The sequence below is a fragment of the Balaenoptera physalus genome (genome assembly GCF_965194825.1).
Source record: "Balaenoptera physalus genome assembly, chromosome: 3".
In the NCBI taxonomy this organism is placed as follows: Eukaryota; Metazoa; Chordata; class Mammalia; order Artiodactyla; family Balaenopteridae; genus Balaenoptera; species Balaenoptera physalus.
Window position 1 is genome coordinate 105,065,883 of NC_138890.1, and position 26,571 is coordinate 105,092,453.

The window sequence follows — 26,571 nt, forward strand, 5'->3', positions numbered from 1 at the left end:
ATTAAGAGTAGCCCCCGCTCGCCGCAACTAGAGAAAGCCTGTGCACAGCAATGAAGACCCAACACAGCCAAAAATAAATAAATAAAAATTTTTTTAAAAATGCCCTTACCTATTCCTGAGGCTGGTGTGAAGGAGTGGATCTTGTTAACAGTAGCAAAATCCAGGGATTGAAAATATCTGAAAGAAGACTGTCCTCCCTCCCAGATGAAAATTTCAATTGAGTTCTGATCTCCTACAATAACAGAATAAAAAGCAAATCTGAAGGCACAAGTTACAGAAAAAAATGACAAAATTACACAATAAAACTATAATAAAAATATTAAACTTAATTAAAGAAACAAATTTAGGACATTTCTCAGAATTCATTCAATTAAACAAAAATACAATTTAGTAGGAAACACTTTAAAAGTCTTCTTGCATTTACCACATGAAGTATATATTGATACATGCTTTAGCCATTAATCATGATCTGGTATCAAAAAAAAGAATAGTAACAAATGTTTTATTTTTCAGGAATGTTGAAATTTTACCTATGAAAGTCCTACTAAGCAGAAAAAAGCATATTTGTATTCAGAGAACATTTTTAAATGGTCTTATCGAAAGTTGCTTGGCACTATTTATTACCACTGCAGATTATGCATGGCATCCCAAGTATAGCCATATAAAAAGTTACCTGTTTGTACCTTGGGTGTAAAATCTTCATAATTCTTTCTACTTTACCCACCCATCCCCAATTTTATTTTAATAACTTTAAAATAGTGGTTTAGAACACCCACAGGTTATGGACATAACACTTAAAATGTTTTTCTTTTTTCCCAAAATCCATTTGTTAGCTGACAATCAATACTTAGATCCATCAAGAAACATACTATGGATTAGCTAAAAAATTATTACAAGAGCATTTTCATATGAACATAAAATGAATGGAAGATAATTTCGATAACAACTATGTATGCATTGCAAACACTAAATCGTCTTACCTGGAAAGACAGTTTTGGCAAAAATTAAGTAAATATCATCGCCTGAAGTCAAGGCTTCAACTTGTGTTGTTCCACTGATGGGAACTTCTTGAAAGTTAATAAACTCATTTCCAGACCACCTGAGTAAAAGGGAGTTTGACCTGGCATTAGCCTGGGAAATGGCTAAGAACATAGCACCTCCTCTGGTGAATGAGGCCATGCTCAGCACACCTCGGACAGGGAGTGTCTGATGCGACACAAAGCTTCCTCCGTTCCATCTGAAGACCTGCAGGGAATGTTCAAATACAAAACACTCATGACTAGGAATTCAACACTTGTGAGAATTTAGCCAATATCACATGTTTACTCTCCTAGACCCCTTAATTTAGTTAGGAAGATACTTTCATAAATGAGAAAATATCAAAACTGATCCTCTCTCATTGCTCTCTCCCTCTTTTTATCTGTGTGTGTATGTGTGTGTGCCTGAGTACACACACACAGAATGAAAGAGAAGCTATCTGAAAATAAATCAATTTCAAATATACATCTGGGCAGGGGTGGGTGACAGCAAGAGAAGGGGAAGCCAAAAATAGGAGAAAATTTATTTAAATATGAAAAATTCAGAGCGAGATAAGAAACTTTCTAATGCTGTATTATCATTACCCACTGCTCAAGCAATAGAATATAAAGAAAAACACCTAAACTTTTTAGTCCTGAAGGTGGCACTGCATACAAGGTTTCAGGTGAGTGTTCACGTATTTTAAACCGAAAGAAAACCCTGAATCTACCTGATTTCTTATGGCATCTGGTCAATTTCACAAAGAATTACATTTATTCAGTAAAAACTGGGAATCTTATATAAGCCAAGCATTATGCAAGAAGTTAGGGACAGAATCACTTCTTCCTTTATGGATCTTATTAACTACTAGGGCAAGGCAAACAATAAATACATCAATCATTAAATAAATGTATGACTACTAAACTGAGACACGTACTCAACAATTAGGGAGGTATGATAGAGAATTACGAATGTCCTAATAAAATTAGAAAGAATGACATGACAAAGTTTCTAAGGCAGAAAAAGTTTGCCATAACCTGAATGAAGACTGGTGCAGCTGGAATGCAGTTGACAGCACTGGGGGAATGAAGATAATACTGGAGAGGTACGATCACGAGGTACCTTTTGTTAAGGTGCCCATATAATTTAACACAGGGATGCTTTAGAGAGTGAAAGAGACAATCTTAATCACTGTAGGACAATAGGCACAATGCAGCACTGTGCTGGGCAAATAAGAACATATGGTTATCCTATTTACAGTCCATATTAAATAATTTAGAAGTTATTCCAAACATAATTGGAAATCATTGAATAATTTTAAAATGAGGAGCAACATGAATTAATATTTTTAAAAGACTACTCCAGCTACTTGAAACATGGATCTGAGGAGATCAGAGAAGTTTGGAGACCAGCTAGGAGGCTATTCTACTAGCACGGTGAGAAGTGATGGGGACCTGGATTAGGGAAGAAGCAGCAGAGATGGAAAGAAACATCTGTACTCAAAATAGTATCAGGAGATATAATCAAAAACACTTAATAATAAATTAGATGGGAATGAATAATCAGCAGAAATCAAGAAAGATATGGACTTCCCTGGTGGCACAGTGGTTAAGAATCCTCCTGCCAATACAGGGGACATGGGTTCGATCCCTAGTCCAGGAAGACCCCACATGCCACGGAGCAACTAAGCCCACGCTTAGTAGCCGCAACTACTGAGCCTGTGCTCTACAGCCTGCAAGCCACAGCTACTGAGCGCGCGAGCTGCAACTACTGAAGCCTGCACGCCCATAGCCCGTGTTCCACGACAAGAGAAGCCACTGCAATGAGAAGCCCGTGCACCGCAACGAAGGGTAGCCCCGGCTCACCTCAACTAGAGAAAGCCTGCGTGCAGCAACAAAGACCCAATGCAGCCAAAAATTAATAATTAAATATTTTTTAAAAAAGATATAACCCAGCACTCTATCTTGAGCAACTGCATTTATGAGGTTACTATTTCCCGAGATGAAAGCAAACACTTGAAACAAGTTTCATAGAGAAAATCTACAGTTTAGTTCGAGATATGTTAAATTTTAGATACCTAGAATATATTTAACTGTACACGCCAACAGGCAGTTAGACACAAAATCTAGAATACACAGGAAAGGCTACTGATAAATTTGGAAGACAGCCTATAGTTGATATTTAAAGCCATAGGATTGATAAAAAGTACTCAGAGTGAGTGAAGAGAAAGAAAAAAGAAATGTGAACCAAAACTGAACCTGAAAAACTTCAAGATATCTAAGTTCAGAAAAGGGAGAAGGAAGTGGCATTGGAGACTGAGAAGGAGACACAGAAAGACAGAATGAAAATCTGTGTGGTAGTTCAAAAATCAAGAGAAGAGATGGTTTAAATTTGAGGATGAGGCGACAGTCAAGTGCAGATGGGAAGCAATGCAAAATAATGACAGAAAAAAACACGCACTGTATTTGCAACCCAGGTGTCACTGGTGACCATGAAGAAGTTTGCAAAGCAAGTAGATAATTCTTTCAAGGTATCAATAGAGAGGGGAGAAAAGAAATGAAGCAGGAAGTAAAGGGGGATAAGATCAGAAGAGAAATCACTTTTTAAGCTTGGAAATCCTGCATTTATGCTGACTGTAATAATTCTACAGAGAGAGAGAGATGCCAGTTACGCTGGCACTAGAGGGAATAACTGACCCTTATGAAGGCAAGAGGGGAGCCTATGTGAGGCGCCTGTGTTTTACAGAAGAAACACTTCTGCCATTGTAACAGGAGGCAGGAATAAGACTGGTTTACAAGACAGTTTCTGAATTTGGTGTTGGGAAGATGAGTAATCTCCTTTCTGGTAGCTTTCATTTCAACAAAGTCATGAGCTGAAAGTGAAGAGATGAGAAGCAGGTATGGGAATCTGAGGAGTGATGAAAATTATCAAATAAATATTATTAAGACACTGTGATATAGTTTACTAGAGAAATACGGGATTTCTGGAGTGACGTTGTGTGTCCATCTGGCAATGTTAATCATGAATTTTTAGTGATACCATCTATCCAGTTGTGTGATTTTTCTCCATGTTTTCCGATGCAATTAAATTCTACTTAAATGTTCGTGCTTATTATTACACTTGCTCTGGTTCTTGAAGACAATATACTATTCAAAACTCTATCATTTAAAAATTAACTATGACTAATCAATATCTATATTCTTTCTACTACTTTACCATAATCAAATTATGGTTTTCTTTTATACTAAACCTACAGACTACATCTTTGATGTCTTTCAATTATGGTATTAAAAAAATTCATTTTAAAAGAATCAAACCTGAGTTAATTCAGAATCATCACTTTGACTTGCAACAATTACATAATCTTGACTGTCTGAAGTAAAATATCTTACTTGAGAACTTTCTGAAATAGTGATTGTTTGTACCTGCAAGGAAGACAGAACAGTGAGAATAAAAATTTAAAGGAAAATTTAACTAAGAAAAGCTCTGAATTACAGTAATAGTCTGAGTAAATATTTGAAGTTCAAAACTTGAAAAATCATTCTGATCCCTAGGTATGCATATCCAGATGTCATTTCAAGAAAGACCAAAATATCCCTGGATTAAGACACCTTGCTAAAATGTGTATCAATTTGCCAAAAACCCCTTATCACATTAACATAGAACATACACTATCTTCTATTTAGCTCAATCTCACGAATCTGATTTTTCTTTTAAATAAAGCAATCTATAAAAAAAAGCGAAGTGGTTTTTTACCAGGAATAATTTGAATCCAGATGTGAATGTATACACACTGTTAACAGAAGGTTTTTCTTCATTTCTTTCTTCATGAGTAATCACAAAGTAGGGGGAAAGACCCATATTAAAGGCCTCACAAGTTTTAGGATTTTCTATATGTAAATCCTAGGAAACAAGGAATAACAGTAATTCACGGGGCATCCAAAATCTATATGTACATTATAGTTTGTGTACCATAAAATAAGTGATGTTTACCTCAAGTGGAACAAAAATCCCTTGCCATCGGTAAACAGTAGAAGACAATTTTCTTAACATTATACCATATACTGAATCTTCCAAAGTAAAGAAACACCAGCCAGAAGCCGATGCATCCAAAAAACTTTGAAATATAGAAAACTTAACATCCATTCCCCCTGAAAAACATAAATCGTGATTTGCTTGTGTAAAATCCTCTCCAAACTTTATCTATTCTGTTTATTGTTTAAATAGTGAAACTAGTGAGTTTGTTACTAGAAGTGAAAATGCTTCCATGGTAAGTGCATGCGTATGAGAAAGAGAGAAAAGACACAAACTAGAGAACTTAAAAATAGATTGTAACTAAAAATATCAACACCCAAAGACAAGAAAAATTGTTAATACTGTGCTCTAAACCCACAAAGACTTTTCCAGGGTATATTTATAAATAAATACTGAATTTATACTTTAAAAGGAAATATGTTCAGTATGATTTTTATCAGCTTTCATAAAGATGATGAAAATATAACAGAGAAATTTAGAAATAATAAACACCTTTTATGGAAACATGCTAAATGATAGGTTTTTAAAACTTACACTATTAATTTGAAACTATTCCCATCCAATGATTTCTAACTTTACATGTTGTATATTTTAAGAATGTCAAAGCAGATTCACCTACTACAAGTAGCTATCAAGTTTTATCAGCCTGCTATAACAGGTACATGTCCTAAAATTCTGTGCTACAATTAAACAAAGACAGAAACAAAAAATTCCTGCCTAATGAAGAATACCTTTAAAACACCTTGTGTGTTCTATTATCATGACAGTTTCCCATAGAAAGTTAGTTCTTTTTAAACTTTAGTTAATGGTGTGAACATTATGCACCAAGAACAAATGTCAAAGTTGAAACCTAGGCTCCTTGTAAATTATTGATCATTTTTAGATTACCAGTTGATGAAGTCATAATGTCAGTGCCTTTTATGTGCTATCCATTGGTGATATCCTTTCCTAGAAATCCAATATTTTAGATTCCTGCTTTGCCACCTTTTAAAGGCACACTACAGCTTTTGCATTAAGAGTCTGAATGTTTTGCACTGAAGTCGACCACATGGTCAAATCCTCCCCTACCGTAATTCCGGAAGATGGTGAATGAAGAATAAACAATGCCTGCTGACATTTAAGAACCTCCAACACATACTCCCACAAGCACTTCCACAAAACACATGCAGAACCCAAACTATAATGAGATAACTCTGAATTAGAAACCATAATCTTTCTTTTTTGGATCCCATCTCTTCCTGGCTTCCAGGCCACTGTCCCACTATTAATTATCCCTTCTCTTCTAAATATTCAGTCATTCTCTACTTACCAGGCCTTTTCCATCAGCATTTACACATGCGTAGTCTCTTCAAACTAAACAAATAAACAAAAACCCTGACTCCTACACCCCATCACTACTCTTACTAGATCCTACCCTTCTCAGCCAAACTTCTTGAACTAGTTGTACATATTTGAGGCCTGCATTCTCTCACTTCCATTCAAAATGTTATTCGGTCCACATTCCTCTATACAAATAGCTCTTGTGATTTTATGTCTTCTATATTGCTAATGACAATGTATATTTTTTCAGTTCTCATCTTACTGGACTTCTCACCAGCAATTGACACGATTTACTACTCCTTTCTTTTTAAAATGTTCTTTCACTGCTGCCTGCAATCCTGCATTCCCCTGAGTTTCTCACCAGGTCTCTGAAGTCCCCTTCTCCTCTCCCTAGTCATTCAATTTGACTCGGTCTGAGTCCTCTTCCCTTCTCTATCTTCATCCTTGCTTTCCAGGTTTTTACCTCAACTTCCATGACTTTAAAAACAATATGCATGCTAAAGGTCCCCAAATTTCTCTCTCCAGCAGAGATCTTCTTTTGAGTCTAGAGAAATGTCTTCTAAAAAGTTAACTCAAATTCAAATATTTTACTCCCCTCACCAAAGTAACACCTTGTTTTCATCAGGCACTCCCCTTCTTACTGAACGGCCTGACTCTCCATCCAACTGCACAAACTAGAAACGTTAAGAGTCATCTCAGGTACCTTCCTCACATCCAGTCCATCACCCAGTCCAAGCTACCATCAACTGTTGCCCTTTTGTTTGTCTCCCTTCATCCTCTAATTTCTCCTGTGCCAATCCATTCTTTACCTGGCACCAAGAATGATACCTTCAAAGTGCAAATGTGATCAGACCACCCCACATCTATACATGGGAACCCTCCCTCATGCCTAGACCACTCAGAGACTTTCCATAACCCTAAGATAAAGACTAATGTTATGTGATATATTCTTCAAGTTCTTGAATGATCTAGTCTTATCTAGCTCTCCAAACTCAGCACTCCCCCTTATTTCTAAACCCAGTGCCCACTCTTCAGTTATTCACTTATACGCTCTAGACTTCTGCCTTGATAGCTTCCCGCTTCCTCTTCTATGTTCCTCCAACTCAAGTCTTCGCATAATCCCTACTCAACATTAAGTCTTAGTTCAAACACTGATTCCCCTCGGAAGCATTCCCTTATGTTCTCACAACATTTAGAACTTCACCTTTAAAACATTTATTATAGTTCAAACTACACATTGATTTTTACTTATTTGATTTATTTCTGTCTCCCCTTAAATTCTAAGTTCCATGAGTTCAGTACCATGCCTGTCACAGGACAGGCACTCAATAAATATCTGTGAATGCAGTAAAAGAATTAGATATCTGTTCTCCATTTTCAACAGATCTATAAGATACAATTCATGGGGGAAAATGTAAATCTTATACATGCAATCTTTCTTGGTTATAGAATTTTGTTTTTATAAGAAACTAAACGTACTCATGCCAAAGGCTGTTTCAGAAACTGTCTCCCACTCCACACTCACAGCTAAATCAATGCCATTAGTACGTGACACATTTAAATATACAGTCCTGTTGGCTTCTTCAGTGTCTATAGAGGTGGCTCTAAAAGAAACAAACAGTTGCAGAAAGCAGAAAAAGCATGTAATTTCTACATGTTAAATACCTATATCACATTGCTAGTATATATTTAATACACTTTTAAATTTACGCAAGGTGAGATCCATCCACTAATTTTATACAGGAGGAAGACTAGACTCTAGAGCTCAAAAATATTCACTTATGAAGACATTTAAAAAGCACTATTATCTGATACTATGATAGTGAGAAAATACTGAGGGTCAGTAACTTCAGTAACTTCACACTACATATTCTAAAATAAATAAAGCTTTGTCATTCTTAAGTTTCTTCTCACATAAACTAAAAACATTTTACAGAGAAAAAATGAATCAGGAAATTCTTGACATACTAATAAAACTAGATCTATTAGAATATTTCTAAGATATTAAAAAAACAAATATTTGTCAGTTTCCAGAGGGAATTTTTAAACTACAGTCATGTTAATATATGTTTGAAGAGTCATTCATTTGGTTTGAGCAGCTAAATATAAGTTAAACTATTTCTTGCTTTTTATTATTACTGAAAACACAAAATAGTGCTTTTACCTGAAAGTGTGGATTCTGAGAAAATAAGAATTCTAATGACACCATTGTACAGCACATGATTAGGTTTTTGATGTTCCCTGTTATGAGGGGGCATATGGCCTCTCTCGATCTATCCGCTAGAGCTCATTTTAAAAGTCCCCATTACGAGAGTCAGAGATCAATTTTCTTCTGCATTTTCTTTATGTCAAAAGTTATTTCCTACTTAGCTTCAGAAGTGACAATTTCCTTACGAATAAATTATACCTATTTGCAACTGCAGAGATACTGAATAGCCCCAAAGGGGCCTGGTTTTGCAAAACTGTTATCAGGGTTTGAACATGGGCCCCTAGTCTAGCACCTCCAGTCGGATTAAACAAGGTACAGACAAAATGCTCATCCATCTCTGGTTCCGTGTCCAATATGGCTGATATGTGTAGGGCCTGAAAACACAATCAAAAGATAAAGTTACTAGAATTCAGCAACACACACACAGAGTAATTTGCTAAACATTTATGACAACAAAATAGTATTTTTGGAAAACAGTACCTCTCTTTTATTTTAATACTGATCCTCATAAAGTAATAGTTACAACTGTTTCAAGTTACAACTTTCAAGATTATCAACACTGTGACACAGTCCAACTGAAATGTCTAAAAGTAAAATTTATGGCATTTGAAAACATCACTGAGATTAAAAAATTAAATTTAGATCTTCATTTTTGCTACTTCTTTATCCTGCCCTGGCTATGTAACTGCATTAAGTCTCTTTCTAGCCTAGAATTCACTCTTAAAAAGCAGGTATAGCCACGGTAGGCACAAATCAGAAACAACCCACATGTTTATCAACAGAAGAATGGATAAACAAAGAGTGGTCTATTCAATGAAATGCTACTGAGCAATAAAAAAAGAACCAACTACTCAAGTGTGCAACCAAAAATGACGTTGACCAAAAGAAGTCAGACACAAAAAGAATACATACTGTATGGTTCTATTTATAAGAAGTTCAAGAATTAGCAAATGAGTCTTCAGTGACAGAAGCCAGAAAGCACTTTCCTCTGGGGAGGGTAAGGGACAAGAAGGAAACTTCTGTGTGATGGTTTGTTTAATGATTTTTTTAAATTAATTAATTAATTTATTTATTTATTGGCTGTGTTGGGTCTTCGTTTCTGTGTGAGGGCTTTCTCTAGTTGCGGCAAGCAGGGGCCACTCTTCATCACGGTGCGCGGGCCTCTCACTGTCGCGGCCTCTCATTGCGGAGCACAAGCTCCAGACAGGCAGGCTCAGTAGTTGTGGCACACGGGCTTAGTTGCTCCGCGGCACGTGGGATCCTCCCAGACCAGGGCTCGAACCCGTGTCCCCTGCATTGGTAGGCAGACTCTCAACCACTGCGCCACCAGGGAAGCCCTGTTTAATGATTAATATACTAATCCAAGTGGTTGTTACACTGGTGTATACATATTTTTAAGGTCACTGAGCCATACGCTTAAGATTTTTATATTTTACTGTTTACACCTCAGAATAAAAACATGTGGAGAAAAAGATAATTATGTGGGTGAGAGAAAAATAGATTTAATCCAAATTGCTCTAAAATTTAATTTGCCTAATGAACAGAAAGGTCTTTAAACACACTTTGAAAAAGAGTCTTTTAAGAAAAAAACACAATAGAAATATAATAAATTTAAAATATACAAAAAATCAAATGAAATAAAATTTAAAACTTTTTTAAAAAGGCATGTGAATGTAAAAAAATAGAAAATTCATAAAATACTTCAAATTTGAATTCTTTTTAACTATATCAAGATGTAAGTGTCCTTGAATAAATCAATGAAAGTTTCTATATTTCCAGAAACATGAAAAAATTAGACATGCAAATGAATATGAATTCAAAAATGTATTGAAGTTTATACAAACTGATCATAAATAAAATTAATAATTAGGTGGACTGTTTTTAGATGAAATAGTTTAAAGTATATTATTTTAGAATTATTATACTTTATATAGCTGGCTTAAAAATATCTTAAGCTAATACAATTAGTTATTTTAAACTTAAACTGTGTCTTAAAAATAAAATTTAGTAGCAGGAACAGAAAATTACTAATATACAGAAATAGAAGTTTCAGAAGGTAAACTTCTGCAAGTATAGTTCACATTTATGATTAATCCCAAATCCAGCATTTTCCCCCCAATAAGCTATTCCTGTTTACATAGGATACTTGCTTCTCAAATAAGCAGTCTGAAGGAAGCAATTGTATTTTGTTTAATGAAAATGTGGCAAAAGAATGACTGGCTATGGCTTAATGACTGCAATGAATGGCTTGGAGTTTCTTTTAGTTTATGATTTATAGACAATATAAAGTGAAGTATGCCATTTAAATATACTTAACATTTAAAGCAGCAACATGCATATTTTCTTTATTATTTGAACATTCTCTATTAATGGAACAAATTTCTCCGGTTGCACTCTATGTAGACAATACAGCACTAGAGCACTTTCATGTGGTAATCTAATCACGTCTTTACCTATCACCTAAACTGGATTTTTTTTTCTTTCTAGGATCTAGGGTGTTCCTCCAAGAGAAAATTATTTTGTAACTATTAATCATTCATTCTCAGTAAAGGTTCATCCTGTACCTTGAAACGAACACCTTCTTCTAAAACAATATAGCCTTTGGAAGGAGTCAGATCTTTCGACTCCACTGATGAATTCACTTCTGTCACAATGAACTGAACTGTCACAGTTCCAAACAGTCCCTGTGCAGGTTCCCGAACAATGTACAACACTGCCACACTCTCCTGGATGTAGAGAGCTGTCGGTTCTCGTAGGAAAAAGTGCTCACTGTTGTTAAATGCTAGAACTCCAGGGCCATCATCATTAGCAAGGACAGTGATTAAGGCTGTCAAATAAAAGTATTAAAACAATAAATGAAAATAGAATGGGTTGTAAGTGAGAAGCATGTGCATGTTTCATTGTAAACCAGGCCAACTCTTTTCTAGATCATCTTAAAAACAAGAGAAATTTTAAAAGGCATCTAATGAAATTCCACATTCACTCATGATATAAATAAAAACACTTAGTAATCTCAAAATAAAAGACGGCTTCCTCAACTTGATGAAGTGATATGTCTCAGAAGCCAATAGAAAGTATTATACTTAATGTTGAAACATTAGAAGGGTTGCCACTAAAAACAGAACAAGACAACGACGCCTGTCATCACTGCTACTATTCAGCATCGTCCTGGAGCTAACAGCCAAGTAACAGGTATAAAAGCAATGGAAAGGAAGAGCCAGCACTGTCACTATTTTCTAGACATCATGATTGTCTTCTTAGAAAAGGCAAGAGAAAAAAATTATTAGAACTATTATAAGAGTGTAAAATATAAGGTGAGTAACCTTCAGAAATCAAGAGCTTTCTATTTTCTACCACCACTACTAATAATGTTAATAATAATAGCCGAAACAACAACTAATACTACTGAGAACTTACAAATTGCTTAACCTATATTATTAACTCATTTAATTCTCACAATAACCCTATGGGGTTCATTATATTATCATTCTCATTTTAAGAACTGATGATTGAAGCACAGACAGGCAATCTGTGGAAGTTCACAAGTTAGTATGTGGCAGTACTGGTACTCAAAGCTAGGAAGTCTGCTTCAGAGCATGCATTCAAAAAGATTATTGTAATACCTCTATATATCAGGTATAACCATTTAAAAATATAATAAAAATGGACCTCGTTCATAATAGCAACAATACCTAGCAATCAAAGTAAAAAAGTAAGACCTACATGAAAAAAATTGTAAAATGCTAATGTGTGACTGTGGCAGATGGTGTCAGTGCCATCACCCATAACCCGTGGCTCACTCAGGAGTGAAGGGGTGAAAAGGAGCTGTGTATAAGAAATCATCAATTACCTATTATATTTTCCCCCAACTCCAGTCCAGGAGAAGGATTTGTTAAAATCAGCTGAAATGCTTCATCTCCTTCTGGAATGTCATCATCAAGAATCATGATGTCAACATGTTTATACCTTTCTCCATTAGCAAAATGAAGAATCTGGTCAAAAAAGTAAAAGTAGCAGTATTATATTTAAATACACTCTGAGTTTTTTTTAAATGTTTGGAAATAAATACAATATACTTTTGAATGTGAACTAACCTATTTACAGGACTTTTTCCCTTACTTTTTCATGATCTCTTTTTATTTAAACTGACAATATTAAGTTTAAAAAGTAGAAGTTGTGGAGGAAGAAAGGAAACATTTGACTAAGCAGTAAAAGGCAAGAAGAGACAAGATAAAAAACATTCTTAAACACTAAAGGTGTTTTGGTAAAGTAAAACAAAGAAACAGAAGAGTTAACATTTTCAAGAAGCGTTAAGAAACACTCTGGGAAGGTCATCTAATGATATAAATTGTTTAACACAATAATGTGTGTTCTCCAGTATCAAATACTGCAATAAGATAGTAAATTAATAAGAAGTGGGTATCAAATATTACAATAAAATAATGAATGAAGTAAAATACAGAAGAATCTTTAAAAGAGTACTGAAAGTTTAATTTATACAATTTACGAAAACAGTGAAGAGAGCTATTCCATCATGTGGAAATCTTCTGCCCTAATTTACTATAGAATATACAGTAGTTTATTATTTCAAGATTAACTTATTTACAGGGCCTAAATCACTATAATTCTCAATGAGTTCACCATTGGGGTAAAGACGTAATCCAGCCCCAGCTGTGCTTCCAAATTCTGGGCATACACAAACAAGGAAACGTGGCCAAGAGTCCCCCTGCTCCTCTGGGCTACCAATGTTAAACTTCTTTGGGTTTCGTTTACTTCAAATCTATAATAAAGAGAATACATTCATTTTTCCTTATAAGCTTTTATTCAGTAGATAGTAGAGAATCTGAAACTCAGAAAAGGGCTCTTACGCAGCCTTCGGTTTACCTGCTCTGTTGCCACTCAATTATGCCTCGAGCACCATCATTGGCATCAATAATAATTTGTGCAGTCAAGCCCTCTGAATCTGAAAAAGCATAGAAACATATCTTTAAATAAATATACGTAGTTAAAAAGAGAACTATTTGATATAGAATTTAAAGACCTTTGGTATTATATAATTCCTAATATAGAGGTATTGCCAACATTACTCAAAAGATATTTAAGAAAATAAGACATAAATACTTATAACATATGAATGAGGAAACTTTTGCTAACAAGAACCACTGACTTACAGAAATCTAATCAACTGAGAACAGTATAAAATAAGCAACTGAAGTTACGGTTAATTTCTATTATTTTAATCCATTTCAAGAGGAAAGGAAAATGGGGAGAGTTGCAAGGAGTAGAAAGAGGAGGGAAAAAATGGGAAGAGAAAGGCAGGACGTGCTGCAGAGAAAAATACAGGTGTGAAAAAGAAACAGAGAGATACAGGGATACAAACAGAAGTTGAGAAGGTATGAAAGATGGGGGAAGGTTAGGTGGAATAAAGACTAAGCTTAAAGTAAATTTCTCTTATCCCTTTTTATTCTGTATTCTGTCCACCAAGCTCAGTATGTTACCAATATCCATTATTCAGTCTTGAAATAGTAACTAACCCTGTTACTGTTTTGTTCTGTTATTTAATATGTTATGTTCATCCTTTATCTTTTAAATTTCAGAAGGTCTACCTTACTCTCGGATACGTTATGACAGCTGTCGGGGTGAAGAATGGGTAAGGAGAGTGGAATTCTCTCTGAGTGAAGGGATCAACAATGTTGAAGAAAGAATATAAAATCAGGATTTGTGCCCATCAAGCTGGAAGCTACAGAGCACAAGCTCAGCCTCACCAGTTCCTAGCTGTGTGACTTTGGTATGGTACTTAGCTCAGCTCCCCCATCTATAAAATGGGCAAACATAAGGAATAATGGTACTAATATACAAAGCACTTGAAACAGGAGCATTAGAAAGCACTTATCAAAAGTTAAACTATTCAAATTACCTCTGAGTATAAGGAAATATGATGTACTCTGTCAGTTTTCTTAGTGTGAACAATAATTAACTTGTAATAATTGCTTGATGTAAACAGCCTAGTTGTTGGAATCATATATTTCTTTTGCATAAAAATGGAAACTTTCCAAGTAATAATATAATAATATGTTAAAAACTGATTATTCCCTTTTGCTATTTTCAAAGTTGTCATACTGAGCCTCAGAAGTGAGTGAGGAACTCCCATTCTTCACGCCCCTGCTCTGGGCCATGCTTCTCCCCCTTTAACTCAGACTAATTTTCCCTCTGCCCAGAGCACCTTCTAACCCAGGGGCCCCCAACCCCCAGGCCACAGACTAGTAGCAGTCCGTGGCCTGTTAGGAACCAGGCCACATAGCAGGAAGTGAGCGGCAGGCAGGTAAGTGAGTGAAGCTTCATCTGTATTTACAGCTGCGCCCCATCGCTCGCATTACTGCCTGAGCTCCACCTCCTGTCAGATCAGCAGCGGCATTAGATTCTCATAGGAGCACAAGCCCTACTATAAACTGCGCATGTGAGGGATCTAGGTTGCACGCTCCTTGTGAGAATCTAATGCCTGATGATCTGAGGTGGAGCTGAGGCAGTGATGTTAGCGCCGGGGAGCAGCTGCAAATACAGATTATCCTTAGCAGAGAGGTCTAACTGCACAGAGACCATAATAAATCAATTGCTTGCAGACTCTTATCAAAACCCTATCAGTTAAAGAAGATGTGGCACATATATACAATGGAATATTACTCAGCCATAAAAAGAAACAAAATTGAGTTATTTGTAGTGAGGTGGATGGACCTAGAGACTGTCATACAGAGTGAAGTAAGTCAGAAAGAGAAAAACAAATACCGTATGCTAACATATATATATGGAATCTTAAAAAAAAAAAAAAGTGGTTCTGAAGAACCTTGGGGCAGGACAGGAATAAAGACTCAGATGTAGAGAATGGACTTGAGGACATGGGAAGGGGGAAGGGTAAGCTGGGACGAAGTGAGAGAGTGGCATGGACATATATACACTACCAAATGTAAAATAGATAGCTAGTGGGAAGCAGCCTCATACACAGGGAGATCAGCTCGGTGCTTTGTGACCACCTAGAGGGGTGGGATAGGGAGGGTGGGAGGGAGACGCAAGAGGGAGGAGAGATGGGGATATATGTATATGTATAGCTGATTCACTGCGTTATAAAGCAGAAACTAACACACCATCGTAAAGCAATTACACTCCAATAAAGATGTTAAAAAAAAAAACAAAAACCCTATCAGTGAGTGGCAAGTGAAACAAGCTCAGGGCTTCCACTGATTCTGCATTATGGTGAGTTGTATAATTATTTCATTATATATTACAATGTAATAATAATAGAAATAAAGTGTACAATAAACGTAATATGCTTGAATCATCCCCAAACCATCCCCACCCTCGCCCTGGTCCTTGGAAAAATTATCTTCCACAAAACCAGTCCCTGTTGCCAAAAAGGTTGCGGACCACTATTCTAACCAAGGAATGGGGAGCAGGCTATTTCAGGGCAACTCACCACCAACCCCCACTAGGCCGTCACACCTAAAACTTCAGACAAAATTTCCAATATCAAATGTCCAAATCGTAAGCAAGAGTTTGCGTTTTAATAATAGGAATATATCTTTTTAAAGTAATCTACATAAAGTTGTACTAAGGTTCAAGTTTTACCTTTCAGTCTGTAATGAATTAACTGAGTCTTTTCTAAAGCATGAAAAGAAAGAGATAAAGAGTCAAAAAAGAAGCAGAGAACACAGCAAACAAACACTCTACTTAATCTAAGAGGAAATAAAAACATCTGATAGTTTGGAGATCTAATGAAAATAGCAAATTAAATTTTAAAAGGAAAATGCCTTCATAAGAACTAACTCTATTTTGAAGATTACAAATTTGGTTATAAAATAATTGTAATGTTTAAAAAGCATCACACAATTTTTAAATGTCTTTATGCTGTCCAATGTACAAAGCTACAATATATGACGGTCTTTAAATTTAAATAAGTCTAAAAGCTCACATATTTACACATATAGCTGAGATTAGCAAACTTCACAATGATCACTTCTGATTAAAAAATGAAGAAACTTTACTTCGTTTGCAGTGAGTAAACAGAAACAAACAAAAAAGCCCATCATACCTAATCTAGGAGGAAATGAAGTTAAAGGAGCCATGATAAGTTCCACATAAGTTAAATTCACGAGGAAATATTCTTCTAGTTCTGGTACATCGTCCTGCAAAAATTACACCCATTAAATTATCTATAATTATGCTCTCAAATTAATTACCTTGCAAGCTGTTTTTAAAAATTATCTTTTAAATATAAATATATATATATTTAAATAGTATACAGAAAATATAAAATGCAAACATAGAGTAGAAAAGATTTATATCAGAAAAAATAAACATGTCTTGGCAATGATTTTTTTGGATTTAACACTAAAAGCAAAAGCAATAAAAGCAAAAATAAACAAGTGGGACTGTATCAAACTGAAAAGCTTCTGCACAGCAAAAGAAAACATCAACAAAAGAAAAGGTAACCTATGGAATGGAAGAAAATATTTGCAAATCATACATATCCAAAATATATCTAAAAAGTCATACAACTCAATAGCAAAACAACAAATAATCTGATTTAAAATGAAGAGGGACAGAATAGAAATTTTTCCAAGGAGGAAATACAAATGGCCGACCTGTACATTAAAAGGTGCTCAACATCACTAATCATCATAGAAATGCAAGTCAAAACCACAATGAGACATCGCCTTACACTTATTAGAATGGCTATTATCAAAAAGACAAGAGGTAAGTGTTGGTGAGAATGTGGAAAAAGAGGAACCCTTCATTTCACACTGTTGGTGGGAATGCAAATTGGTGCAGCCACTGTGCAAAACAATATGAAGGTTCCTCAGAAACTTAAAAATAGAACTACCAGCAATCCCACACCTGGGTATTTATCCAAAGGAAATGAAAACAGAATAGTGAAGCGGTATCTGCACTCCCATGTTCACTGCAGCATTATTCACAGCAGCAAAGTTATGGAAACAACCCAAGTGTCCGTCAACAGATGAATGGATAAGATGTGGTATACATATAAAACGGAATATTATTCAGCCACAAGAAAGAAGGAAATCCTTCCATTTTTGACAACATGGATGGACCCTGAGGGCATCATGCTAAGGGAAATAAGCCAGACAGAGGAAGACATACTGCATGGTATAACTCACGTGTGGAATCTAAAAAAAAAGTCATACTCGTTAAAACAGAGCGTAGAAAACTGGTTGCCAGTGGCTGGGCTGGGGTTGCAGGGGGAATAGGGAGGGACTGGTAAAAGAGTACAAACTCAGCTATAAGATGAGTTAGGTCTGAGGATCTAAGGTAAAACATGGTGACTATAGTTGACAACACTGTACTGTATAATTGAAATTTGCTGGGAGAATAGAACTTAAATGTTCTCACACACAAAAAAAGATAAATACATGAGGTGATGGATGTGTTAATTAACCAGATGTAGGGAATTCTTTCACAATGTAAACATATATCAAATCAACAGAATATACACTTCAAATATCTTATAATTTTATATATTTTTTAGATTCTACATAAGTTTACCATACAGTACTAGTTAATTATACTTCAATAAAGCTGAAATTTTTAAAGAAACATAAAATTATTAAACTTACACCTGGTTGTGTAAGTTATTAGGCTGAACCACATGAAACTGCTAATATTATATCATTTTTTACCTGGACTAATATAATATGTAAACCAATTATATAAATATACAAACTTAGTATATCTTAAATATAATAAGAGCTAAATATTTTAAATTACCTTAATATCCAATGATTAGAATGAGGAATAGAATAATACTATGGGAAAAATATAGGCTTTGCAGTCAAAGAGACCTAGTACCAAATTTCTGTAATTTTAGGTGAGTTACTTAAATTTTAAGGCCTCAATTCTGCCATCTTTATAATGAGGGAAGTAACTGCTACTTTGGGGATTGTAATAATGATTAAAAATAATGTGTATACAGGCTTCCCTGGTGGCGCAGTGGTTGAGAATCTGTCTGCCAATGCGGGGGGCACGGGTTCGAGCCCTGGTCTGGGAAGATCCCACATGCCGTGGAGTAACTAGGCCCGTGAGCCACAACTACTGAGCCTGCACGTCTGGAGCTTGTGCTCCGCAACAAGAGAGGCTGCAACAGTGAGAGGCCCGCGCACCGTGATGAAGAGTGGCCCCCGCTCGCCGCAACTAGAGAAAGCCCACGCACAGAAACGAAGACCCAACACAGTCATAAATTAATTAATTAAAAAATAATAATAATAATAATGTGTATGGAGTACCTGGCCTAGAGAGAGTCCCTACAAAGTGATAGATATTTATGATGGTTAATTTTAATACAATATTACTATTAATCACTAATAAGGCAGTTGCTCAAAACATGAGGACGAGCAAAACCCACATCAGTAGTAACCAGACAGCCAACAATATTATGACATAGAAACCCAATGTATATATATGAATATATAATATCAGTACATACACCTCTCTCTTCATTGTATTTAATGGAGATATGTTGGCATGTGAAAAAATAAGAAAATGAAGGTCACAGTTTCTATCTTCTGTAATACAGGGGACCAATGTGAGTTACAGAATCAGCGATGTAAAAGGGACTGTCCCCCACCTACTCGCACTGTTCCCCACCTCCATGCAACAACTCTCCCCCACCTCCATGCAACAACTCTCCCCTATCATGCCCCAGGCTAGCTTATTTCTGTAAATACAGGCTTGCAGTCTCTTAATCTTGTGCTACTCTGAGAACAGAAACGACTGCAAAAACCTGGGGAGCAAAAAGGAAACTTTGAAACCTTGTGTTCATAAAACAAGACTGCAAACCAGACCTCTGAAGGTGGCTATATATTTTCTGCTTTAAAAACTAATGTATCTAAGGAATAATCCATTTATTTTTATTCAATTACATTAATAGATTATATATTTGGAAGAAGACTTACCTTAAAGTTTTATCAAATCTTGTGTTGTATGTCACATACTGAAATAATATTACCCTTCATCTTATGGCTTTAGAGTTCTCATACTACCATATTAGGTCACAGTGCCACAGTAATCAACAAAATAAGAATTACTGATTTCAGAGGGTAGATGGTTTACAGTACTTATAATTTTGTAAAAGTAAAGAGCCTCTGAGAAAATTAAAACTTTAAAAAATTGAACCCCAAAATACATAGTAACTGAAAATTATTTTTCTAAGGCAATATTCATTCTCTCTCTTTCTCCCTTCCTTTACCCCTCTACCCCACACACCATGTCCTATCCTCTCCATATGTACTATTTTCATAAACTTCTTGGAAATGAATTTAGGTAGTTGAAACACTAAGTCCCAAAACAACACGAGACTTCCCAACATGAAAAATCATTTAAAACATAATTTCAGTCAGAAATGACTACTTTAAGTCTGACCATAATCACATTTTATACCATCAGCCTCTAGTGAGTTTCTCACTATCTCTAATTTAACCGGTCCTAACAACTAAGTCGCTGACCTACATGGCTTTGCTGGTCCAATGAATCCCTTGGAGTAATCAAAATGCTCCTTTGGAATCTCTTAGGCCAAAGACATCTTAAACGGGACTGCCCTAAGGAAATTTTCTTTATCACAAGTTGCTTCTGTGATAAAATACACAACAACAGACCAGCCTATCTAGACAAGAACAGAATCCCCTGTGTGATTAAAAAAAAAAAAAAAAAAAAAGTCACAAAAAGAAATAAGCTGATTTAAAGACACCAGAACATTTAATCAACTTCTACTTTTTATCTGGTTATTCGCGTTTAATACAGTAATAGCAAAATAAGCGTTTTACCTCAAGTATAGTAATGTTGATGGCTGCTGCTGTTGCCCCTTCTTCTAAAATCAGAAAGCCAATTACTGGGACAAAGTCAACATTTGGCTCAGCTAGGTTTCCTTCTGTTTGGTTCTTTAGACTCAACATTCCAGGAACTGTGGTATATGTGACATTAATGGCTCCTAATTGAATTGGATGGGAAGCGATTTTAAAATTATTTAAAGTTAAAAAATAGTATCTCATTATGAGCTTGCTGACTTTCCTAAAAGCTCGTCAGTAGCTGTATTATTGGACCCAATTGCTCACCCCTTCCTCTGTTCTTGGCCTTTACCATGTAATGGCTCAGTGACGTTGCACTGTGGGCAAGGCATCCCTGCCTACCTCTAGACTTTGAGTTTGACTGTGTGACTTATTTTGGCTACTAGTACAAGGTAAAAGTGATGGTGTGCTAGTTCTGAGCCTAGACCTTACGGGGTCTGGCATGTTCTTGCTTGCCTTCTTGTGCCTCTACTGGTGCCAGGAGAAGAATGAGAGACACATGGAATACAGCCACCCCAGCCAAGCCCAGGCTCAGTTAGTGGACCCACGGCTGGCCCATTACCATATGCTGCTGAGAGTTTATGATTGTTTGTTGCACAGCATTCTGTGACACAAGTTCCTTTAATCTTTCAAAAATAAAGAAGTTATAAAGTCCTGTCCTGAATTAAGAAATATTCATTGTTTTCCTGTCCTTGACTTATTCTAGCAATGGCTTTCATCCACCCTAGTAGAATATTAAAAAAGCACCTGCCTGGAAACTCCATTCATTCTAGAGTAACACAAACCTAGAGATCCAAATTCTCTGTTGATGAAAAGCTGAATTGTCATGTTAGCCTCCTGTAGCAAAACAAATCTTGATGAAAGAGCAAAATTTAACACTCCATGTGGTTCATCACTGGCTTCTACGGTCAGAACAGCTGCATATCCTTGAGCGTCAAGCAGAGCAGTTCCTGCTGGTGGAACTCCTAAGAAAGTCAGGGACCACAAGAAATCTAACAGTGACTTGACCTTAACTTCTAAATACTTTAAATATAACCCTACTTTCTGAAACACATTAAAGTAACCAGAAAGTGGTTACTTTCACTCCTCTAACAGAAATCTTCAGGATGACAAACAGAAGTTACCTTTTAGTTTTTTTTCTTCTTAGAAAAAAAATTTTTTTTTTTTTTGGCTCGACCTATTATTGTCATTATGTGCTATACTGGTCATCTGAATTACAGAAATTGATTAGAAACCGAGGAAAATACCCAGATAACTTGCCCAAATTAGTAAATCTAATTTATCCATAAAACTAATCCAGAATCCAAATTGGTCAGCTTAGTATAAAATTAATTTCATTAAATTCTACCTTTGGAAATATATTTTATTCCATAGGAAATATTTAGCAAAATTTTTAGAGGTTTTAACTGAATCCATAAAGATAAGTATTTTCATTCTGAGCTGATTCTTTTGGATCTAAATTGTTATGGGGCAGACGATATTTAAATAACATTTTTAAAATCGCTATGCATCGAACTGTTAAATATAGAGACAGCAACTATTATTTTTTTCTGAAAAGAATAATACACCAGAAAAATAATTTAATTAAATTCTGCATTACCTTGTGTCCTGACATCATACAGAATGACCTGGTATACTTCTTTCTCCTCAGGAATATTGTCATCCAACAGATGAACAGGTATTGTTTTATTCAATGACCCCTATGTCAAACAGAAAGAAATTCATCCCTCTACTGTCACTGAGCACAAACTATCTCCTGCTTTTACTGGCCTTATAAATTGTGCATCCAACTATATTTTCACTTAAACAAAGTGTTCTGTGGCTTAAAAAATAAATTAAATAAAAAACCATTGACTCATAAGAAAACAGGCTTAAAGTAGATAGGGAACAACTGTGGAAGATTTTGAGTGCTGAGCTCATGAATATAGATCTTATCTAGTGAGCAATGTAGCCCTATTGAAAATTCCAGACAAAGCAATAAGTTGGAGAGATTTCTATGGCAGTGGTTAATGGGAAAAACTGGAGTATGGAAAAGAAGACCAGTGTTATAGGGAAACCAGTTATTAGAAGTCAAATATAGTCCTCAAGGCAGAAGGTTATAGGGGTTAGGCTTAATATTGAGGGAGTGGAAATGAAGAGAAAAAGAATTAAACAATTTACCAAACAAGAATTCATATCAAGTGAGCGTGGAGAAGAGAAGACGAAGAGAAACAATAAAGTAGTGCTAACTTTCTACCCAAGAACTGCTTTCTTATAGTTATTTTCCACCATCATCTTCTTTCAAACTGTCAGCAAGAGCCTTTAAATGTAACCTCAAAAATACTGTGTGAACAGAAGATAAAAAGACATTTGTTTCTCAGGCTATATTTGCTGTTTCGTAGCAGTGAAACATTTAAGTTCCAAGTGCATTGAAAGTTCCAAGACAGTGAGGGCTAAGAGAAGAGGGACAAGCGGTACTCATCATCTTCAGAATGACACAGTTGACACCAACAGTGGGAGGGCAAGAAAGCAACACGAGGGCTTGCCTCAAATACAAAGTCAACTTTTTCTGTTTCCTTAAAGGAGATCTACCTAGTACATATGGAAAAACAAACCCTCTCCTTAAGTCTTAGAAATTCTTTGAGTAATGCTCTTCCTTTAGGTTTCTAAGGAAGCAGCTCCCTCATGGATCTCTATTAATCTTTGTATTATGTAATCAGAGTTTTCCCATTTTCCTCACAAAACACAGTTACCTCCAGATATTGCAGTAAAGCTTTTCCTGGTGGTATTACCTCAGGAAAGAAGAGTTGTCCGGTAAAGTTAGCAAAATTGAGTTCTAGGTTTTGCCCAATAATTTTCCAGTTAACAGTAACATTTCCTCGACCAGGGGGTGTTCTCATCACATGGAATTGTAAAATTTCTCCTGCAGGTGAAATGTACAGATTGATGAATGTTTAATGTAAAATGAGCTTAACATTTGAAGTCAACAAAACCCAAATCCCAAACATGCAACTACTACAGTACCTTTTCCAAGAACATTACAAACCTGTTCTGTTTGCAATTTTCTAGAAGCTTTATACATGCTTATTGTTTATTAACACATTATTGCTTATCCCACTTCTAAATACTTCCATTTAGTAGAACTTCAGGAAGTTTAATATGTAAAAGTTACAAAAGCACACGCTAAAATGGAAAACACAAACTTTTATACACTCCAAAACATGCACCAGAACATAAATGTTCTGTAAATTAAAGAAAATAATTAAGTCCTCATGGTCAAAACTAGTAATAACACAAGTAAATTCTTCCTTCACTTCCCAAAAGGACAAAAATTCCTTACACTGGTATGCAATGTGATTTTACACAATGCATGCATAAAAATGCTTGCAAATACCTGAAAATCACATTTCTTGAAATTGTAACTTACATATACCATCAACGATTTTGTTTTATAAAAAGAAATACAAAGGAAAGGTGTCAAATCTGTATCTCAACCTCTGTAACTTCACTGAAGTTACAGCTATCCTTCCTGGATAAATGAGGCATTTTAGATACTTTCCATTCCTGGCTTTTACCCTCATGTAATATTTTGTAAAATTGAAGAAAATCATAAAAGTCATTTCTTCTAAATTGCTGGAAGTGAAAAGTAAGCTCCTAGGGAGTACTGGTGATGGCCATGTGTCTTGCTGAAAATATGTTGAATTCAAAAGTTTTATGATGATGAACAGAAGTTAAGGTACATTAATGAACTATATTACTAAAAACTAATAATTATTAAAAGATAAATGAATTCATGTTTAAAAGGCTTTAAAGAACACATCCTTATAGCATAGACATATAGTTGAAATCCATGCATATTCATTAAAAATATCACTTTTACTTAGTTATCCAAATAAATACACACTTCTGACACTTTTAAATGAGGAGAGTAGCAACAACACAGTAAAATACAAACACCCTTTCCAAATATGTTTTAACTACCACAGTTTTTTAAATGTTTAAAATAATAAAGTTAAATAATTATTTCTAATAGAAAGGTTTCTTAAAATATCATAAATTCATTAATTTAGAGATTATCTTATTTCAATTACTAAAAAACAAAATAAAATTTTCATACTAAATTTAAGCATACATAACTTTAACACATTTATTACATAAATTATTTTGGGACAGCAGAAAATATAAGAAAGCAAAAACAGGAAGACTTCTAAATAAAATTTCCTACAACAGTTCAATGTTTAATGTATACCTTTTAAAATGTTTCAATACAAAAAAAAATTTTTAATTGCTATCACAATAGCAGACTATGACTTGGATTTTTTTTTTTGAAACATAAAGGAAATGTTATCAGAAATCAGAGTGTCCAAAGGTTAGGATATAACTGAAAGAATGGGTACAATCAGCCATAATTGCCATGCTATTTAAAGTTTTTATACTTATATAACTCCTATGAATAAAACACAGGCACTACAATGAAACCCTGGAGTCTCTCTATTGTATACCAGGCAGAATTTCTCAAGGGTTTATTACTGAATGCCAGAGAGAGAGAACCTTGGAGTTAGTAAGCTCTTTCACCTACAGTGTTGGCTGGTGACCCAAATAAACAGGTATACAGAGTCATGGTTTTCAATTTTTTTTAAAATCACAAAACCTAGTAATATTTCAAAATGAAAATTATAGAAGTTTGAACAAGTGCTAAAAATGCAGTGGGAATACAAGTGGCAAAAAAATAATGTAGGTCAATGAAAATCCATGTTGAAGGGGAACCTGTAAATATCATAATAAAAAAAATTATGGTTGTAAGATGGTACAGAGAGATTTGGGAATAAATACACCATTAAAGGCAAAACTAAAAATGAAATGCCAAGGAGAGGAAAAAGTAAAATCCTCCTACAAACTTATTACATGTAAAAATGCTCAGTCTAATACCACTTAATATCACCTTTGAAAATTTAATGTTACCATGCAAGAATTTAACTTGCAAGAAAATATTACAAGAAACACAATTTGAAGCACAACACACACACAAATAAAAGGTAAACCAAGTATTCCTTAAACACATAATTTCATGAGCCTATTAAAAATCACGTCAACAGCATAAATAGTGTGAAGATTTTCCTAAGAATCAAAATAGATGTATTAACTGCCTCTTTAAGGCAGACTGCCAAGAATCAGGTCCATTTAAAATGCCTTCTAGGGATTTCCCTGGTGTTGCAGTGGTTAAGAATCCGCCTGCCAATGCAGGGGACAAGGGTTCGACCCCTAGTCCGGGAAGATCCCACATGCCACGGAGCAACTAAGCCCATGCGCCACAACTACTGAGCCTGCGCTCTAGAGCCCACGAGCCACAACTACTGAAGCCCACGCGCCTAGAGCCCGTGCTCCGCAACAAGAGAAACCACCGCAGTGAGAAGCCCACACACCATAACAAAGAGTAGCCCCCGCTCACCGCAACTAGAGAAAACCCACGCTCAGCAACGAAGACCCAACACAGCCAAAGATAAATAAATAAATAAATAAATTTATTTTTTAAAAAAAAAACCTTCTAGGAAGAACTACCAGAAAGCTACCTTCTACCTAGAGGAGGAGTCAAAGAACATAGGAAAAGGAAAAAATTAGAAACAAGTGCTCAGTCTTCTAAATACAAGGGAAGGACAGAAGATAGGTCCTAAAGAAGGAAGGTAAAATTTTCAGATAGCCAATATTTTACCACACTGCCTTCTAGTTTTTGCCCAGAATGAAGACCTAGAGAGGGCCCTCCCCTACTAAAGAGTTTGACTAATTCCTGGAAGATCATCTTGATATGAAATCTAGAGTCCACCAAAAATCGGTGATACATTTTAACTCTAAGCAGAAGATCTAAGACCAAAAAAAAAAGGGATTTCCCTGGCGGTCCAGTGGTTAAGACTTCACACTTCCACTGCAGGGGGCATGGGTTCGATCCCTGGTCTGAGAACTAAGATCCTACATGCCATGTGGCACGGCCATAAAAGACCAAAAAAAAGGAAGATCTATCATATGGGTTCTAGACCTAGCCTAACACAAATAAGAAATATGAATATAAAATTCATTTTAATAACCCAGAGTATTTTGTGTATTTCTTCCTAAACAAATCAGGATTGTTTTTACAAAGACCAACGTCAACTACAATGTGTATAAAAA

At 35.4% G+C, this 26,571-nt stretch overlaps 1 protein-coding gene across 1 annotated transcript in view; it reads right to left on the bottom strand.

Moving 5' to 3' along the window:
* The window catches only part of ADGRV1 (adhesion G protein-coupled receptor V1), a 560,219-nt gene that overhangs the window by 408,850 nt on the left and 124,798 nt on the right, over positions 1–26,571 (bottom strand). The window contains exons 36-51 of the mRNA XM_082458333.1: positions 23,202–23,332; positions 22,031–22,130; positions 21,216–21,395; positions 20,410–20,573; positions 16,665–16,758; positions 13,466–13,544; positions 13,223–13,361; positions 12,432–12,573; positions 11,146–11,408; positions 8,780–8,955; positions 7,852–7,976; positions 5,011–5,168; positions 4,774–4,920; positions 4,335–4,442; positions 981–1,245; positions 110–232 (exon numbers count right to left, since the gene is read on the bottom strand). Of these exons, the coding sequence (XP_082314459.1) occupies positions 110–232; positions 981–1,245; positions 4,335–4,442; positions 4,774–4,920; positions 5,011–5,168; positions 7,852–7,976; positions 8,780–8,955; positions 11,146–11,408; positions 12,432–12,573; positions 13,223–13,361; positions 13,466–13,544; positions 16,665–16,758; positions 20,410–20,573; positions 21,216–21,395; positions 22,031–22,130; positions 23,202–23,332 (2,394 nt within the window). The remainder of the gene's footprint in view (positions 1–109; positions 233–980; positions 1,246–4,334; positions 4,443–4,773; positions 4,921–5,010; positions 5,169–7,851; positions 7,977–8,779; positions 8,956–11,145; positions 11,409–12,431; positions 12,574–13,222; positions 13,362–13,465; positions 13,545–16,664; positions 16,759–20,409; positions 20,574–21,215; positions 21,396–22,030; positions 22,131–23,201; positions 23,333–26,571) is intronic.